At 40.9% G+C, this 20,890-nt stretch overlaps 1 protein-coding gene across 24 annotated transcripts in view; it reads right to left on the bottom strand.

Moving 5' to 3' along the window:
• CADPS (calcium dependent secretion activator) overlaps positions 1–20,890 on the bottom strand; it is a 337,672-nt gene that overhangs the window by 110,808 nt on the left and 205,974 nt on the right. For 7 of the 24 annotated variants that reach the window (XM_077925083.1, XM_028719533.2, XM_028719538.2 and 4 more), the window contains exons 14-16: positions 4,366–4,467; positions 3,761–3,824; positions 2,713–2,836 (exon numbers count right to left, since the gene is read on the bottom strand). In XM_077925083.1, the coding sequence (XP_077781209.1) occupies positions 2,713–2,836; positions 3,761–3,824; positions 4,366–4,467 (290 nt within the window). Of the gene's footprint in view, positions 1–222; positions 292–2,712; positions 2,837–3,760; positions 3,825–4,365; positions 4,468–19,286; positions 19,431–20,890 lie in introns of all 24 variants that reach the window. The other 17 variants (XM_077925069.1, XM_077925070.1, XM_077925077.1 and 14 more) reach the window with 3 other exon arrangements.

Here is a 20,890-nt window from a genome sequence, read left to right as displayed (position 1 = left end):
ATTTTTTTCTAACCTTTTTCTTTTCTTTCTTTTTTTTTTAGGCTGATAAAAAGTGACTGGACTTCTCACACTGGGACTTTCACAGACAGAAGCAACAGACAAAGCCAATGCTAAAAAGACTTGAAGCAAGGAAAGTGAGTTGGTTTGGCTCTGGATTGTACTGAAGTAATGAAAACAGAAAAGAGTGAAGACGGTATGGAGAGGAGGGCGGAAGGTACTCACGAATGGTTAAATCCATCACTTGAGAGGCCAAGCAGAAGACAGGATGCTCATACATTTCTCTCTTTTTCCCTATAAAAGAGGATTTGGGCATGCAAGAGGCTTAGGTCAGAGGTAAAGAGGTTATAGGTCATAGGTCAGAGGAAAACTTTACATTAGCTCAAAAGGAAAGTAGCTGTAGAGTATTTTGGGATACACACAGGAAAAATAATAATAATTAAAAAAAAAAGATTTAAAATTGGAGGTTTACTGGATTAACCATTCAGCATGCTCATGAGTCACAAAAGAGATTGTGACCATGATTCTAAAGGTTTGTTCTGAATTGTTTGCAGGAATATAATGATCAGAACGTCATGAATAGAAGGAAATAGAATTTGATTGATTTAAGGCTCCAAGATACTAAGGAGTTTAGCCTTCAGTATCTAAGGCTTTCACAGGTATTTCTTCATAAACATAGCCTCAAGCAGCATTGCTGTGAAATTGTTTCTTATCTTAATTTTAATGCACTCAGGCTAGTTAGACCTCGAAGGAGGCATTTGGTTTCCAAATTGTAGACTCCACTGCAGAAATGGTCAAACAATGATTGTTTTTAAGTTTAAAAAAAAAGGAGCAGAAAAAAGCGAAGAGGAACTCAGAGTGAGCGGACTATGCTCATGAGAGAAAACCTGAAGCATGCAGCTTGCGGATGTTGGGTTGTTTTGAATTAACAATCCCAGCATGCTCTGAAACTGATGCAACCACTTTTTATAGAGGCAGGATAGAAAAGTGGCTGAACCAACCACGAACAAGGAAGGAGAGAAGCAGAAGAGAGCAGGTAGTGTGGGATGAAGTACTTCTCCGAAAACAATAGCTGGAATTCAAAACAAAACAGGAAAACAAAACAAATAATAAAAAAGTTTGTTGCTTCAAAGTTTCCCAGACCTAAAAGTCACAGTGCCAAAAAAGAGGGCAAGGTAATTAAAGACAACCAAGAAGAATTGAGGCACCAAAGGAAAGTACACGCTAACTGTTCTACGTTTTGGGAAATGAATGCATTTTTACTTACAGATCATAAAGTTTGTTTTTGCATAGATATATCTGAAAGAAGAGAGCAAAGCTTACCGACAGAGTTAGTGAGCGTTACACAGAGACCTTGGGAGTCCAGTGTCCATTCAAAAGGAAGGTCACAACAACAACAACAACCCCAAAACTGCCTCTGAACTGGAGTTCTCCCATGTCCTCGTGCAGCATATTTAAACATTGAATTTTTTAACAGAGTTCACCAATTAAAACCATTCTGTGAAGTCGAGTGCTTTGATAAATTGCTTGATAGCACAGCGCTCAAGAGACCTGCGTTCCTTCTCTATTTTCATCGCTCATTACCAAGTCAAGAGTTGATAAACATCCTTTTAGTGCCCAATTCTTAAGCGTTTCTCACTGGATGCATAACAATGAATTCATTACCACTGGTACACAATTTGCATTGTCAACGTGGGGGGGGGGGGACATTGAAAAAGAGAGGAGGGTAATAATCTACAGACCCTGGAAATATGGGGCATATCACAATAATCCAGTCCTTATGACCAGCAAGGACTATGGAAAGAGAAAAAATAATTGAACGGTGATATCGTTTCCTCTAGCATTATTATTTGAAGCAAACGAGAACATTGCTTTATTTAGCAAAGCTTCATGGCTCACACATGACAAGAACCCCAAATCCACAGCACATAATTCAATTTAAACATCTAACAGCAAGGCATTTGTCATGTTGTGTAGGAGTTTCAAATTACTGTACAGCAGCCAAAAAGGTAACAATGAAAACTGATTAATGTGTAAAGATCTATCTGCATGTATAGAATTCCTGCCAAAAGCATATCTTCAAGCAAGTTTAAAAATGTCTTTTTGATAGCTACATGTGTCTCTGGTCACTAGTTGTTATTCCTCCCTAACGTAAAAGGTCAATAATATCAGCTGTGGCGAATTTAGAGTGACAAGAATGAAATCTGATGCAAGTGCAGGGCCAACTGATTTGACAAGATCTGCTATGCATAAAAGGGGAGGTGGCAAAACATTACCCAGGAAAAATAAATAAATAGACATCCTAAGCTGGCTTACAAATGAGTGTGCACAGTTAAAAATATTTAATTTCTGATATTTCCATTGTTTCATGAACTCCGCTGTCACAAGCAATTAGCTGTGTTTCCCATTCCAGTTACAAAACATGACATACTATGTTGATCTCAATGGTTGTTTTCTAGGAAAACAACACAACACATATGAATATTGTACAAGTGACCAAACATGCTTACTCTCCCGCAAAGTAATTACCCTGTGTACCATTTCATGTTCTTAAAAAAAGAGAGGAAGATTTTGCCCTAGCCTTATTTATCCTGCAAGCTATGGCATATTTTGATTTTATTTATTTTCTTTTTCTTCTTTTTTTTTTAAAAAGCAGCTTAGTCGTCTCACTGAAACAGGAAACCAGCGTTAATTTTAGTAGCAAAATCGCCTTACCTTCAATTTTGGCATACTCTGAGAGCCGTGTATAGTTAGTCAATGCAGCTTGCTCTAAGCATTTACGGATGACGGTCTTTACCTCCTCTTGAGGGACTGGAGTAACTATGTCTTTCATCAAAACCTTGATATAAGAAACACTGATTTGTTGTGTCATCTTGAAATTAACTGCTTTTGTTTTCAATTTCACCCACCTAAAAGATTCCGAAGGGTTCACAGTGCCCTTTGTCTCCCACTACTGGTTAGAACACAGGCAGCAACAGCATTGCCCATTGCATCTTGGGAACTATTGAACCTGATCACCCTGGCCCATGGTTCTAGGTGTTTTGCGTTTTGAGGAATGTAAAACATGAGGAACGTGAGGAAGTGGGCTGCTAGGTGTGGAAATCCAGCAACATCTGGATGGCACTATATTTAGGCTACCTGTGCATGAGATGTTAAGATAAAATGATCGGTTCACAAGGTTCATTATTATTAGATGTACGGATTAATTGCACCAGCCCTAAAGTACTTGTTCAATTAGAGCTGAGTTCAATAAGAGTTCAGGCTTTTCTGCTAGCAGGATAAAACTATGACTTTATGGCACAGAAAATTGCAATTAGAATTCTAGGTGTTATAAAATATCCACGTGTACATGAAGCTTTAAGCTAGTGTTGTTCATAGAGTCAGGAGAGGCCAAGAGGTAACCCAGCCCAACCAAACCATAGCTGTCAACTTTTCCCTATTTGGAATAAGGGAATTTCCCTTAAAAAAGGGGGAACGTTGACAGCTATGAACCAAACCCACCCATGAAATCTGGACCACGGTGTGTCCCAAGTAGAGAGCAGGTGAACTGAAGAGTGCTGCTCAAATGAAACGACACACACAAACATGCCAGGAGATGAAAAGCCCCTTCACCCACTCATTTCCAATGTAATTGGAAGGAAAATGGCATCCAGACTCCAAATATATAATTGAAGTCAATATAAATTCCGCTGAATGAAAAGAGCCAAATATGAGAACTGGATTTTTTTTTTTAAAACCAACCTTTCAGGACCCATACGCTTACCCTTTCCAGGAGTGATAGTGTGGCTTTTAAAGCACCTTCTGGTCGGCCGAATGGAAAGCAATACCTAGGGTAAATACATAGCATTTTTGGATATGTGCAAAATGTTTTAAAAGCTAACAAATGATTTATACCCATATTGCAAGTCCCAGTCACCCCCCGCTTATGTGTTTCAAACTGAATAAGGAAAACAAGGCGGGCAGGGGAGCGGGGAGGGGCAGGGCAGGGAGAGGAAGAAATTGCTATTTTGGTTTTGAAACTGGAATAGCATTACTTTATAAAAACCAAAACCCCAATCTTCTGGCTGCTTTTAGTTAATAAGTACTGACAAGATAAAAAACAGAAAAAGGCAATTGTTTATAACATGGAGACATTCCACTGTAGACTTCTATTCTAAACCTTTCATGGCAAAAATGCACACATAATTCCATTTTACATTTTCTGTGTAACATCTCTATGACTGAACTGTCAGTGCCATCTATATGCTAACATATAGTACACTAAAATCACTTTAAAAGTTCCTGCTGTTTATGCAAGTAATCATCACTGCAGCATCTGAAACGCAGCAAGTTGGCTCTTTGTCTGGAAGGTGAAACATCAGTCATTACCTAAAATGTGTGATTTGATTTTCCAGTAACAACCGCAGCCTCTCTTTGATTTCTTCAAACCGCTCTTTTTCTTCCACTGTTACCGTTCCTATTCCATCAGGCCTGGAGGAGAAAAGCTATGAATAAGTTTCATTTTACCTCATGACTTTTATGAATCATCAGCACTGTAATGCATCACATTATAGTCAAAACAATTATACAAATAAATAAGAGTATTTGAATATTGGGTTTCCAGACTTGGATTACCTGAAATCAGTGGTACCAGAGAGCCTGAATAGCAGCTGTGTTTTTTGGGGGGTGGGGAACCTGTGGTCCTTTAAATATAATTGGACTCCAGCTTCCATCAGCCCCAGAGAGCACAACTAGTGGCTAACAAGGACAGGGATTATAATTCCAGTTATATTCCTGCATTGCAGAGGGTTGGACTAGATGACTCTGGGGGTCCCTTCCAACTCCACATATGATGCCTGGAGGGTCACAGGGCCCCCATCCCTGGTGTACCCCCATTCACTTCAAGGCCACTGCTAGTTCCTTGTGTGAGTGTGGCATTTTGCCCCACACTGGGCACCTCTGCTGGGTTGAAATTCTTGGATAGTATTCATTGCAGCCTCAATAAAGGCACAGGGCCAAGGCAGTAAATTGTGTTGCCTCTAAGTAACTCATGTGGGAGGCAAATATCTGAATATCATATATTTCTCCATACCTACAAGACTGCCTTTCCCCATGTGAACCTGCTCCTAACCTGAGGTTACCATCTGAGGCCCATATCTGTAAGCCACCTCTGGATCAGGTCTGCAGGGTGTGTGAGTGGGACTCGCACCAGTTTAGATCCTGGCCTACTTGCTTTCAGCTATTAGGATCAAAGGTGTGAACGATGCAGTGTGAGGAAGCACAAACGCAAGGAGGAGCAAGGTTTTTCTCCTGTGGAAGTGTCTGTGCTTCTTTTGAAAGCAATCGAAATAAGCAGAGTTCTTCCTACGTGCAGAATGCAGTTCTTTGAACAACGCCTAGTAGTACCAAATTAATTATTTTACCTCAGCAAGTAATGCGTTGCTGTGAAACTCCCACCCATGTGCAAAGCAGTTAAGCACAAGTTGACTTAAATCTGTCAGTTTGCATTTCTTAGTGCAGAAAGTATTGATCTGGTGTGTAGAGATCTTTCCTATTCTACTTAATTCAAGAGGGTTCTGGAAGCTTCTTTGTATGAAAGAGATAAGCAGAAGGTCCTGATGTTTGGGTTATTCCCTCAGAGAAGCTGAGTACAGTTGGTTTAAACTGGTTCTGTTATCTCTTTCAGTCATGGTCATGCTGACTATAAAAGTAGGGCTAGAAGGAGCCTGGGTTTCACTTTCTCTTTCTATCGCTTTTTCTTCTGGTGTGGCATTCTGTACATACAGTAGTATGATATATATATATATATATATATATAGAGAGAGAGAGAGAGAGAGAGAGAGAGTTCAGTAGCACCTTAGAGACCAGCTAAGTTTGGTGAGAGCCAGTGTGGTGTAGTGGTTGAGAGCGGTAGTCACGTAATCTGGGGAACCGGGTTTGCTTCCCCGCTCCTCCACATGGAGCTGCTGGGTGACCTTGGGCCAGTCACACTTCTCTGAAGTCTCTCAGCCCCACTCACCTCACAGAGTGTTTGTTGTGGGGGAGGAAGGGAAGGAGATTGTTAGCCGCTTTGAGACTCCTGAAGGGGAGTGAAAGGTGGGATATCAAATCCAAACTCCTCTTCTTCTTGGTATAAGCTTTCGTGTGCAGGCACGAACTCCTCTTCTTCTTGGTATAAGCTTTTGTGTGAAAGCTTATACCAAGAACAAACTTAGTAGGTCTCTAAGGTGCTACTGGACAATTTTTTTAGTTTTTTTATATATTTCGACTGCGTCAGACCAACACGGCTACCTACCTGAACCTGTACATAGTATGCTTAGTGTTAAGGTTTAGATTTATTATGTTATTGTAAGTTTAAGTTAAGTCTGCTGCAACTGAGTTTCTTATGGACAGTGCCAATCCTGAATGTATTGGATTTGTGACCATTATGCTCATTTGCCTTCAGTAGTAATAAAGCTTTGCTGGATGAAATACAATTGCCTCTGGTCTATTTTTTGGGGAATCCTTCAACACATTTAAGATGTTACTCTGCTAACAATACATTGGAATCTACCCTGGATCAATATTGAGTAGAATTTCATGACAAAATCGAAGTGCTCTGCTTTAACTGTTATGCCGGGGTGGGGAACTTCAAAATGCAGGCCTCCTGTTCTCTCTGCCTGGTCCTAGGAACTTTCTCCAAGCCACATCTCTCCCCAAGCTAGAGCTTGTACTGGTCCTGCTGTGCACTGACCTTGAGTGCTTCCACCTGGTTGGGATGTATCCTTGAACCCACAATATTGCCTTTTGTTTTGCCTGGAAGGAGAGTGAGGAGTGTGTCTCTCTGTGTGTAGACCCTAGCCTACCACACAATGGTAAAATTTACATTTGCTGCTCCACCCACTCACTTTTGCCCCTCCCACATACCATTGGCATGTAGCCCCTGAAAGGTTGCCCACAATGGGATGTGTCCCTCAGGTTGAAAACAGTCCCCCATCCTATGATCCCTCTGTTACATGGATGTGGTCGACAAAAACCAAAGGCAAAAGCCAAGACTGTGGATCGGGGGAATTGTGCAAATTCTCTGTACAGTATACCCAAATTGGCAGGCACGGTCATATGCTGTTCCATTGAATAATCCATGCAAAAGGTAATGAACTACTCTAATCCATTCCAGAAAATAAGTCAACAAACCAGACAATTAGCAACACTATTTCCTACTGCTGGCAATTTCCTAGTGTGTGGACTTGTGTGGTAGCACTCAGTTTGTAACTGTAAGTCTCTCTCTCTGTTAGGAAGAGTAATGGAAGAAGTCTTAAAACTGAACAAATGTTCTTACTTAAAGGCCTCCTCCAGTGTTTGGATTAAAGCTTTGTAAACCCTTCGTATTAGACTAGTTTGGCTATACAAAAGACTTGGCAAGGGATTACAAAGCTTCTAATGAACCTCCTGTCAGGGGTTAATTGGTAAGCTTTATTTTTCCTTTTAATGAATCAGAATGCTCCTAACTTTTTTTATATATAAAAAAATACAATCTGTACAGTCAATATTTCATTGACCTAAAGATGCAGAAACCTCAAAATATAATAAATATTAGCACTTGATGTTAAATATGGTTAAAACTCACCCATTTAAAACAAAGGCATTATATACTTTGGAAATGTATTTTTGTCTTTTTTATTTAAAGTGATGAAGTGAATTTTAAACACTCAAAAATAAACACTCATAAAATTGGGTTGCCTATCACTAATCCTGTATACATATGTCCTATTGAGGAAAAGAGAGATTTACATGTTTGATAGGTTCCTAGCCCATGTATTTAGATTATTCTATGGTATTACTGTTTGAATTCAGTATACATTTTATACACCAAGCTTGGGTGAATAAAAATATTGATTTAGGCCTCAACTGGAAACGTCACTAGGAGAAGACATAAAGCAGTACAAAAGTATATTGTTTTGGCCTCATTTTTGCTTGAATATATAGTTGTATGAAAATTTAGCAGGCTGTTTAGTTTGAAACATTTAACTACTGAAACACTTAGAATATTTTAAAATTCCTTATTCTAGAAAATGTTACCACTAAAGTTGCAGTCTTAAAATCACTTACCTGGAAGTAAGCCCCATTGAGCTCAATGGGGCTTACTTCTGAGTAGGCATGTTTCAGATTGCATGGTATGTTTTTGTTTTACCTTAAGTGAGCATTCCTACAATAAGACAAAAGTGACAGCATAGAGCAGGGGTCAGCAAACTTTTTCAGCAGGGGGCTGGTCCACTGTCCCTCAGACCTTGTGGGGGACCGGACTAAATTTTTTTTTGGGGGGGGGGGGAATGAACGAATTCCTATGCCCCACAAATAACCCAGAGATGCATTTTAAATAAAACGACACATTCTACTCATGTAAAAACATGCTGATTCCTGGGCCATCTGTGGGATGGATTTAGAAGGCGATTGGGCCGAATCCGGCCCCCGAACCTTAGTTTGCCTACCCATGGCTTAGAGTTTCAACTCACAGTGCTTGGAGACACTGCTCAAAAGGCCAAATGGAAGGCCTCATTGTAATTTCAAAGAAATATGCAAGCACAGAACCTTAACTGCTCAAAATGAAGGGCACTGCTAATTTTCAAATCAACTGCTTATTTTAGAGAAGGTCCGTTTAACTAAAAGTAATTCTCAAACTAATTAGGGACGGCAGCCTAAGATATAGGAAATATTTGTTTACTGAGATAAATTAAAAGGTTTGAAAGACAAATGCCAGGCAAGTACACAAGTTATGTTGTTGATGTGATAATTGTAGCTATCACTTGATAACCTGAACGTGTGAAACTGTTACCACTAGTTATTGCATGATCAAGTTATTACAGATCATTGCCTCTTGTCAGGCACTTGCCCAATAAGGGAAAAATCCAAGATAGGAGGTGATAAGCCCATCATGTGTAGTTGCCCATCTCATGTTGTCAAACTATTATTAAACGAAATGTGTGATTTTTCCCTGATTGCAGCAATAACCTATGAAGTGTGTTACTGAAAATGTCTTGACATGAGTCTAAATGCAGAAGAAAACAAAATGTGGCTCAAAAACTTGTTCTTTTCCTGTACTCCTTTCGTTTTAAAGACATCAATTTAGAACTTATGGTGAACCCTACATGCTTACTACGGAGAGAGCGGCTTCTTCCAAAGAAGACAAAATGGTAACCACAGACTACAGATGGCAATGGCTGACACTCTGATTCTGAACACATTGCAGGAGAAAGTACTTCCAATTGTGTTTGGGGTCAGAGCACCAGACTGCTGCTTATTTTGCTGCACTCCACAAAACACTACTGAGCCACTCCTTTTGTAGGCTCAAGGAAGTTTACTAGAGCAATAAAACTAGCACTGCGCTGAAACCTGCCGCCCAATTTCTTTAAAGCTTTCTTCCCCCACAAAAGTAGCCTCCATTTTTTTCTGCAGAGTTGAGCACACTTTATTGGTGACTGAGGGTGTTGGGTATATTTTTCTTTCCACTGAACATTTCCCCAGCACTCCCTTGTCATGGCTGCCTGTGCTTTCTGATCTGAAAAAGCCCTATGGGAGCAGTATTCTATTGGCAATGGAAGGCCATAATGTCCTCCCATGAGCTTTGACGGAAGCATGGGAAACTGGGAGGCTGGCTCCCAAGTACCTGAGATAAGTGAGCTTGCCATTCCCCCCCCCCCCCATGAAAAATAATTCCTTTAACCTAAATATATATATATAAAATAATCTTTCTGCACTGAGTCATTGAAAAGTAAATACTTTAAAAATAAACAGACCCATACATTGCCAAGAATATTATAGTATTTTCAGGAATGATGGACAACAAGGGGGGGGGGCTTAAGAATGCAAACCACTTGAGAGATGGCTTGCTGAATGGAAGAGAGTACCGTACGTTCACAAAACACTAAAGCAATCTTGAAAGGTAAACACACAACTGCCCTATGCCCCACTCACGACAATTTCACCAACATTTTCTCTCTCCTTTCTTAAAGTTCAAATGCAATACCCCTTTTTATTAATTGAGAGAGAATAGTTGGAAAAAAGAAAAGAAAACACAGACTAATTTAACCAGAATACTAAATATGTACCTATATCTGTATCTATTTGTGAAACAAAATAAAAAAAAATCCTTCCAGTAGCACCTTAGAGACCAGCTAAGTTTGTCATTGGTATGAGCTTGAAGGATTTTTTTCCCCACATATAATTTTTTATTGTTAAAATAATTCAACATTAATACACATACAAACATACAAACATACATTTCATACAACATACCTACATACATATTATCTGTGGGATTGAGTGTAGGTATGTTGTATGTATGTAGGAATTTTTTTATTTTGTTTTGACTACGGCAGACCAACACGGCTACCTACCTGTAACTATATCTATTTGTGAATTAGCTTGGGTCTCCTAAGCTGCCTGAGAAAAACCTTTATTTTACCAATAATAAAGAGAATATTGGAGTACCTGAAGGAGCTCTCCACTGAGAGACCCCTGAGAAGGAAGGTGCTGGCAGTGGGGAGTGCTGATGCCTTGCTGGCCTCACCCTTAAGGCCTGGATACTACTGAGCATTTTCAGGTACATCCACTGCTGTTTGAACGCATGGGGATTATAGTTTCCAGTGCCTCCCAACCCATTTTTTTTTATGTGGGAGCTACTAGAAGCTAGAGTTGCAACTAAATTGTAGCAGCATCAGAAAGCTGCCACAGGTCACTGGCCAATGAGGGGGACGGGACAGAACAAGTGGGTAGAATCACTGCAGCAGCTCCATGCTGTTGAAGTAACCGGGTCTGGATCAAGTTCAGTGTGGGCCAGCGATAACTGTGAGAGTGGGTCAGGATCTAGCAGAATGCAGGTTGGCTCTGCATAACCCACCACCTACTACCACTGGTGGTGTTTAGGGGCTTTCTGCTGGGTTAGGGTACCACCAGGGGACTTCCTGGATGGGTGCATCCAAGGAATTATGCTTGGCAGCTCAGCTGGAAAAATGGGATGCTTCAACTCAGTCCAACCCCACTTGCCCAGTCTGGTATAAGGTGGGGTGTGTGTGTGTGTGTTCACTGCGCTGTCACTCATTACCTCATGTGAAAACTACTTGTGAAAAATAATATGTCTGCATAGCTGTCCTTACAAAGTATTTTTTTCTGTGTATATTTCACTGTACCTGTGAGCAGAAACAGTGTATTTATTATTATTATTATTTAAAAAAATGTATTCACAACACTAGACGGAATTAATAATGATAAAATATCACAGCTGGCTTCTGTGTATCATGTAGCAAGAAACTTCAGACAATCTACAGGTCAACTGTAGCCATTTTTGGAGCCGCCTGGATGTCTGGAAGGGCCTGCCAACTAAGAGCCATCACAACTGCAAGGACTTCCTTTCTCAAACAGCTGTGGACTATATTACATCTGACATGACGAGCATCTCTTGAATCTACCTTTCAAACATTCGGCAAACCATTTTCTCACTGTCCTTCACAAAGTTGACATTTTCAGCAGCATGATAGGAAAGATGTCATGTCGGCTGCTTTTCAAGTTCTTGTCACAGTGGTTAGCACCAGTTCTGTCATCTTTACTCTCCTCACAATCCCCCATCTTTAGCCATGTCACAAATAATAATACTTCCAATGTTTTTTGTCAAATTCCAAATACTACTACCCAGCTGCACATCTTTTGGAAATTTATGAGTTATGTTAATTCTTGTTGCTCATCTCCCCAGAAGCTGAAGCACCATGATTTCATTAATTAAGTACGAATCTGTAGACGGCACTATGATTATATAAACATAAATTAAGAGCCCTGCACTTATTTTTATATACTTGAAGGGAAATGGAACCATTGTCATTAACGATCATATTATCTCAGTTTATATATGTGTGCTTCCTCCTGCCTTCAAATTAATGTTTGGGGGCATTCTTGCTCTTAGGATTTCCTTTTCTCTGCTGCATTCGGAACATTCTCTTGTTGCAAAGCAAGCAGTCGAAGGCAACAGAATATACCGGTAATCAAAAGGCATTATTGGTGGGAGAAGAAATCCACATTGCTGCTGTAGATGTGTGTGTGTTTAGGTGCCACTTCCGAGACATTTCAATATTTGATGTTTACAAGCGTAATCACAGGTTCCTGCAGCTTGTGCAATTTGTATTTTACCATTTTATGTCCAATGATTAAAAAAAAACGTGTACATAACGTCACATTTAAATGTAGTTATGTCATGCCTGGATCCAGATCAGGAATACAAAACATGAGGGAGGACAGAAACAGTGCACAGAAACGTCAGACTTGTGGTGTCTGTAAATCTCTATGTAGTCACACAAAGAATTGCAGACATGTTACAGTGCAGGCACCTCTATATGAATTTAGGTCAACCTACAGAATTGGAAATATCTCAGACTTGAACGGTAGCAGATTCCCCCCCCCCAATTTTGATACTGTTTGGATTCTGCTAGAGAAATTAATAGGGCATAATAGTACAGATGGGTGTTGGGGGGGGGGGTGGAGAGAAAAAGGAGGTTGGGATAGTGCCAGGAAAAGGTGCCTTTATGATGAGATATTAAAACCCTAAATTAGCTGTTCATAGTGTGCATTTTAAAATATTGTAAACACATTACACGAGAAGCTAAAATGTCCCTGTCTACTCCTAATATTACTCATTGACGAATTATTAATCAGCCCCAAAAGAAATCTTTTTGAAGTGAGTTGTCAAGTTTAAAAATAAATGGTCTCGTGGCAAAGACAATATCCCCCCCCCCCGACTGCTTCTTTGTGCAAATCGCAGGGTTAATTATAAATTATAATTAGGACCAGAGGTCCTAAGGCCACGATTTCTTTCTGGAAACCCCACCTCCCCCACCATGCCCTTTTCTAATTGTACACGGTGCCTCGGGGGCTAGTTATGCTGCTCAAGCAAATATATCAAAATCATTTCTTTTAAACCAAGGAGTACTATATGAGGCAATAGCATGCATTTGTGTGCAATTATAAACACACATTATAGCTCTTTGGGGTTAATCCCTTTGACATTTGCCTGTTCCAGTGTGGCTTTGAAATGAACAGAGTGTCTTTTACACCTTTCATGATAACCTCTCCCGTTCTTGGGGGAAAATGCCCATTAGTAGGCACGTACAGCCTGATAAATACCTGATCCGAACTGGTGAAATTTAAAAGCTCAAAGCCCTCCTTTCTTTCCTTTTTCTACACCATGGCCCCTTGAAAGTGTTTTGCGGTGCAGAGGACTTACAATACCTGTGACTATTATGATGCAAAGAGCATGTCCAGATGGCTGCCTGGCTGTAAGCCCAGGCGTATTGTGTTATTACATAACCACGTCACATCAGAAATGCAGCTGTTACCGGCAAAGGGCAAATTGAGTGCTGCTCCCAACATGCATGACCACACCTGGTTTCATCTACTGGTTCTTGCCTGTTCTGCTGCAACCATGCCACCACGTCACATGGGAAAACCTTGATTGAGACGGTATGAAGGGGCTAATGTGCATAGTTGGCCATTGCTGTATTTTTGTGGCTAACATAGACAGAGCTATAGATCCAATTTCTCTTGCATTGCTCAAGGCTGACACCCACTACTTGGGTAAGCAGCATGTTCATTAGTACCTCTCATAGAAACTCTCTTATATTCAAAGGTGAAGTTAACATATGAAGAGCCTTGCTGGATCACGCCAAATGCCTGAATAGTTGCGCATGAGACTCTTAATCTCAGGGTCGAGGGTTCGAGCCCCACGCTGGGTGAAAAATTTCTGTATTGCAAGGCATTGGACTAGAACAGGCATAGGCAAACTCAGCCCTCCAGATGTTTTGGGACTACAACTCCCATCATCCCTAGCTAACAGGACCAGTGGTCAGGGATGATGGGAATTGTAGTCTCAAAACATCTGGAGGGCCGAGTTTGCCTATACCTGGACTAGAAGACCTTAGTGATAACTTCCAGTGTACGATTATATGAAATCTGCTCCAGAGCCCTATTTCCTGTAGTGAATAACCAAGTAAGAATATAAGTAGAGCTCTATTGGATCAGACCAAAGGCCTATCTGGTCCAGCATCTCCCCCCCCCCCATATTAGCCAACCAGAAGTCCATGAGAAGGCCACCAGCACAAGAGCACTTTCTACTATTGTTCTCAGAGGCACACTGCCTCAGGTCCTGTAGGTAACTGGGAGATATTGGTGTAATAGTATAGGACAGGACTTTTAACCAGTGGTGCTTCACAGTATATCAGGTGGTATAAGCAGTACTGCTTGAAAAGCACAAGTCAGAATGATGGACTAAGACTGGAGAAGGGCCATAGTCCAGGGGTAGAACACATACTTTAAAAACAGAAGGTCCAAGGTTCAGTCCCTTGTGTCTCCTGATAGGACTGGGGAAATAATTCTTTCTGAATTCCCAGAGAGCCAGTGTCAGCCAGTGTAGACGACACTGAGCTAGCTGGACCCTACGTTCCCATGAGAGACCCAGATTCAAATCCTTGCTCAGCCAAGAATCTTCCCGGATGACCTTGAGCCAATCAGTCTCTCACACACCACAGGGTTTTTGTGTGAATAACAAGGATAGGTATCGCCTTGAGCTTCTTGGAAGAAAGGCAGGACAAAAAAATGTGTTTATTTTTTTAAAAGGTTTGTGCACAAAGAAGTATTTCCTATTTTAATTTATATATGTAAAATGATAAGGGGCCAAAGATATGCTGCGCCAAATCAAGAAAGTGAGTTGCAGGTGGGATATTTGAAACGTTTGTTCATACTGCGCCATCTTACTGGTTCCCTGTCTTTGGACATGGTAAAGACTGGTACTTTTTTTTTCTTAGATGACTGGATAAAGGAGAGTGTGACCAATACAAGAAAAATGGAAGAGGTGTTGGAAATGTGTGGTTTATTAAACCTCACATGTTCTGAGTGAAGACTCTCTGGTTACAAATGCACTATAAATTTAAAGCACATTTGAAGCATGTTTCAACCTCCTCAAAGAATTCTGGGCACTGTAGAACATGGAAGGTGCCTCCTAATACAGTCTCTCAGCTGAAACTTTCTTCCCTCTATTATGTGGGCAGGTAATCCCTCCCCTACCTGGCCTGGTCTCCTTGGCAACGCTTCCCCCAGGTGGGATTGGACAACTGACTGAGGTAGGCGGAGACCTCCAGGTATCCCACCTGAGGGAAGGCAAAGCCAATCCTATGCTGTTGGAGCCGCTCCAGATCTAGGGGCTGCACGCGTCCACGCAAAGGGCGCCCCCCCGTTTTAAGCGGGGAGCAGTCAATACAGTCTCTCAGCTGAAACTTTCTTCAAAGAACCTCCCTCCTAGTGGTCAGAAAGGAAAGCGCCCCCAATGCTTTTGCTCACTGGATGGAGAGACGAGGGGGAATGTAGTGAATTAGTCCTAGTGCCTTTTGAGTAAAGAGTCTTTGTCAGGGCACTCATTTACTTACTTACTTACTTACGCATAGTAAAGGTTTGGTCTAGGACAGAAAAGCAAAGCTTAAACTGTGGAAGGGAAACCAAATTAGGTACAGTGAACATGGCTGCATTTGCCTTGCTGACATCTGGACAGGGAGGCAAAATTGTAGCAGAGGCGGGAGGAGGGAGGGGTCCTCATTGCCACAGTATTTATGCTCCACAAGGCTCTCCAAGGCTCTCAGAGTCTTATTACATGTTGAAAAAGCAAAACTATAGGGGAACAGATATTCTGCCCAAAAAGCTCTTGGGGGAGGGGGCTAACTTTACATGCTAAAATAAAATGGCAACACATATATATACTTTAAACTATCCAAACAGTGCAAATGAACTACAGACAAATATTAACAATTGTACAATTATTGCCATGTTTCTTCTCTGTAACCATTCATTTCAGTGAGAGAGTGAAGCATGGTCTCAATTCACTTCCACTGAGATATACAGTACTTGAAAGGGATCTGCATGGATTGTGTCCAACATAAACAGGGCCCAATCCAGTTGGCCCCTTCTGCATAGGGTTCGATGTACACAATTGTCCCCATAAGTGTAGCATTCCACTTACAGAAGAGCTACCTGTAGGGCAAGGGGTGGGTGGGTGGCATCCAATTCCTGAGCTGTGTGCAGGAGGAGGTGGCAGGTGGCTTGTGCTGGGTGGCTTGTGCTTCAAGTCTTTAATTGCACGCCCCTTGGCTATCCCTGCCCACTTCTTCTATTTTAGGAATTTTACGTCCCTAGATTAAAAGCAACGGAAATATAGAACCAATCCATTTCACACATAAATAAACTTGCTGAATTCACACATAATGCTGAACCATGGTTTAGCATTATGAGAATAAGATCGTGGAAGCTGAATACGCACTCTATCTATCTATGTCCCAAAGAAAGAAATTCCATTATACATCTCAGGGAGAAGAAAAATAATATTATAAAGTTATATTATAAACTAAAAAATGTTTTTTGATTTTCTAAGAAACAGAAAGAAAGTAAATTCTATCATTGCCTGGAAAGTAGTTCTTCCTAATAAAACATCTAAGCAGTCAACTGACAAAATCTTCCCAGCAAAGTCTGAAAATATACAGTGCAAAACTCTCTTTTTGCTTTGTAGACATTTCACATGATATGGCGCAGGGGTCACAGCTGAGCTAGAGGTGTATTTCTAACAGCAGCCATTTTATTCCTGTCCTGCACTGACACTGATCAGCTACCCCAGAACTGTATTCATGAAGCAGGACCCTGGATAGCATCTAGTTAGTTTCTTTCCTCTGATGGCCTGTCATTCTGTCAGTCCTGACCTTCAGGCTGTCCTGCACCATCTGAATCACATTCTCTCTGCACTTTCTCGCTGACTGCAAGCTACTGTTGTCTCACTGTCTGACCTTACACAAACACAATACAAACAGACAACCCACCTCAGCTCCATCACTGTCTATCGCTTACATGGGAGATTGATAGCCACACAGAATTCTCTCTCTTCGACCTTCATTACTAGAGTGGCATATTCTGACTGACAGCCAACCTCATTTCTCAGAAAGCTAAACTGCCAGTTGTTGGTGGTGTGAGCTTTCTCCCCTTGATTTCTTTCAAAAATTGCCTTCATTAAGCAAATGGATTTACTCACAAGTCTAACAAGAGGCATGTTAAACACATCTGCTCTTAGCCAGAGAAAAGATGCTTTAAACATTGAAAAACAGAGAGAGCAGGATGGAGAGAAACATCTATAAAATAGTAATTAAGGCCACAGTTTTACACACTCTTACCTGGGATTAGTAAGCCATACTGAACTCAATGTGGCTTACTTCTGAGTAGACATGCATAGGATTGCATGGTAAGACATGAAAGGTTTGCGATTTCTCTCTGTCCAAAACTACAAGTGAAAATCAAGTGCCAATCTGTAAACCAGATACCCCAAGAATAGCCATGCTGTACTATCACTACCCTGTTTTGTCCTTTGCTAGAAAGGATGTTCTGGCCCCACAGGGTTCAGTTATTTAGTGATAGCAAACCTCTCTATAGTATTAGTACTAAGTAGAAGGAATAATAATGCTGCTCCTTTAAGAAAAGGTAGTGCCTTTCCCCTTTCCAGACCTCAAGGCAGGCTGGGAAATGAAGGCACAGTAATTTTCTAGTTTCTATTGGCTCTACCCAGAGTGGGAAAAACCTCCCTCTCTCCTTTGCAACCTGGTTCAGTTTAGTTCTTGCAAGCCAAGGAAGAGGGGTAAACTCACTTGTTCTTACAGAACTCCATAGAGAACTTCCTAACCACATTCATTCAAAGCCAAAGGAAAACCTACTGGAATGTCAGTAAATATCTCCACATGTGCCTTGTGAACTTCAATAAAATGCATGTTTGAGAGCTTTGTGGAGTTTTGTTTATACTATCCTAATTGAGTGAAGTCTCAGGACGGAACAAAGGAAGAAGGAAGAAGCCATTGTGATGTATTTGCCTACTTTAGAATTTGTCTGAGTGATCCTTTAACTTGCAGTGCTAATAGACTCAACTAGCATTTCAAAAATCACTTCAAGATCCACAGATGGTACAACAGTTAACACAATGGCTTTGCACACGATTACACACACACACACACACACTTATTGTAGCTACAGGTTTCATCAACAGATGCAAAAGTTGCTTTTATCAGCTGATTATACAGATTTCCAGTCATGCCTCTGTCAACCATAATCCACACAGCTCAGACTGAACCTTAAGTGTGTAAGTAATCAATACTCCAAAAGCTCTAAAAATTAAAAATCCACCTCCTGTATAACTTAGCATAGGTAACCCACTGCCCCAAGTCTTGTGGAAATGTACGAACGCCTGAAAATTTCCTCAGACACTTTGGAACACTTGAGCTTGCCTATTCTGAACCATATTACCCATCTCCCCCTCCCCCCCGTCTTCTTGGTCCTTACAAACAACAAAAAGGTGAAGAGCTGAGAACCTCATACTCATGGGAAAGCTCTGTTTCTGACTTCAAATCTAGGAATGTCCTTGAACTGGACTTTGAACTAGCTCCTTCTCAAGACCTCTGCATGGCCCACTCAAGTTTATATGCTACAGCCTGTATCTTCCTTATCCACCATGTTTCTCATGCTGTAAATTAGCCCCTGGGTTAGATTGGTACTGGTGTACCAATAGAGCTTGGGACCAGCATACCAGAATAAAAGATCATCTCACCCCTTAAAAACCCAACCAATCACTGTGACCTACAGAAAAGGGCGTCTTCATCAGGAGGCCCATTCTGTAGGAATTGGGCCTTTAGTGTCACAGTACCTGCCCTTTAGAACTGCCTCCTGTTACATAGGCGTCATCTCTATTACAGTGGTGCCCCGCAAGACGAATGCCTCGCAAGACGAAAAACTCGCTAGACGAAAGGGTTTTCTGTTTTTTGAGTCGTTCCGCAAGACGAATTTCCCTATGGGCTTGCTTCACAAGACGAAACGTCTTGCGAGTTCTTGCGAGTTTGTTTCCTTTTTCTTAAAGCCACTAAGCCGCTAATAGCCGTGCTTCGCAAGACGAAAAAACCGCAAGACGAAGAGACTCGCGGAACGGATTAATTTCGTCTTGCGAGGCACCACTGTACCTTTTCAGCACCTACCGAAGACCTTCCTTTTTCAAGAAGACTTTTAAGTGGAGATTTCCATCCCAGTCTGCATCTGCACTGGATTTGAAGTTGTTTTTATGTGGGTGTTTTTATTGCAGATGCTTTTTTTAAATTGATGTGTGTTTATTGTTAACTGCTTTGAGATGTTTCATGGGAAGTGATACCTAAATGAATGGAGCACAGTGTGCTCAGTGGCCGATACAAAACTCTGCAGTGCAACCTTGTAAAACTGCCATTTCTTACCTTTTGGGCTCTGGAGGTGGCTGGGGTTTGGAATCTTTCTTCTTTTTGGACTCCTTTTTGGAATCCTTTTTTGGCTCTACTTCGACGGCTGGGGGATTATTTGCCACTGGCAGTATGGCACCAAGTATCTCTTCCATTTTTTGACTTTGGGACATGACAGGGATGGTTTTAAGTGAAAAGGTAAGGACAGCAGAAACGGAAAAAAAAGGAAAAGTAACAAAAGAAAGTGTAACAGAAGAAATGAAAGAAAACAAGCTAAAAGCAAATAATAGAAACAACAACAGTATACTAATAATAAATGCCAACAGCGAACAAAAGAAGCAAATGAAAGCCATAACCAAAAAGAAAATATGGAGACGCAAACTCTGTTAGCCTGACAAGATGGATCAAATGAACTGTGACTTTAGTGGCAGCCTTATAATGTGAAATACCGGCAATGTGTATAATAATTCGTGATGATGTTTACCAGAGAGCTTACAAAAACACTTCATTATTTTATAACACTCTGCTATTCGGTAGCATATGCAGAGCAGAGTGTGATATCTCACTGTATAGAATGCAACTTCCAAAAACAAAACCATCAGTGCAACAATACTGTCGCTGTCTATAGAGAAAGGAAACTTATCTCAGCAACACTTTCAGGCGTAAAATCTACTGTTTAATCCTAAAAGGCTGGAGTGAGCTTGAAATGGCTGTGCAGCTATTGTGGCTGCCAAGTGGCAAAAGTGTTTTTGTGTTTTATTTTTAACTTTCCATAGATGTTCTGTCTGGTTCACTGTAGCAGGCTCAACTGACAGTCTGGCAAGGGAAGGTAACTGCAGACCTTATAGATTGGTAAAGCCCTGGTAGACTCTCATGTGTGGATAATTCACCATTATATTGAGGGATATTCTGAGTTCTGTACTGCATGTTAGTGGAGCCAACAAGGCAGAAAGTAGTTAGCACCGGCCAATGGAAAGCCTTGCTTAAGTTTTACAAAGGACCTGGAAAAAAGGCAGAAGGCTATTTATTACCGCTCCTTCCCCACTTCTCTTTCTCCTTTCATGATGTTAAAAATACCTGGAGGAAGGAATCTCAGTTATTTCATCTTTGCTCTCTCCCATCCAATACAGAGACTGCATGAAGATCCAAATGTATACTTTTTTGTAAATAAACTTAAGTATATCTTGCAGCATTCTGATATATGGGTTAAAAGAGAGTTGGGGAACCGGCAGCCCAGCATATATTTGTTGGACTCCAACTCCCATCATCCTCAGCCAATATTTGGGGATGATGGGAGCTGTAGTCCAGCAACAGCTGGAAGGCCACAAATGTTCCCCATTCCAGACTTTTAAAAAAATGTTGACTTGAAACATGCTTCCCAAATAAAATAAGATATAATGATTATTTACAATCAAGTCATCAGAAGTCATCGTTAAGTTGCAAAGTGGCCAATGCTACATTAAAAAAAGAAAATCTGAACCTACATTTCAAAATATTCTTAACACATCGGTTTTGCATCTCAGTTACACAAGTTGAGTCTTAATAAGTACTTTATAGCAGAATACAGAACTTTTATTTGTTAGTATTTAGCTGTCTATTCTCATTCAGATGAAAATGAAACA

The sequence above is a fragment of the Podarcis muralis genome, chromosome 2, assembly GCF_964188315.1.
Source record: "Podarcis muralis chromosome 2, rPodMur119.hap1.1, whole genome shotgun sequence".
Taxonomy (NCBI): Eukaryota; Metazoa; Chordata; class Lepidosauria; order Squamata; family Lacertidae; genus Podarcis; species Podarcis muralis.
The sequence above is the reverse complement of the archived record's forward strand: the minus strand, read 5'-3'. Positions and strand labels throughout refer to the sequence as shown.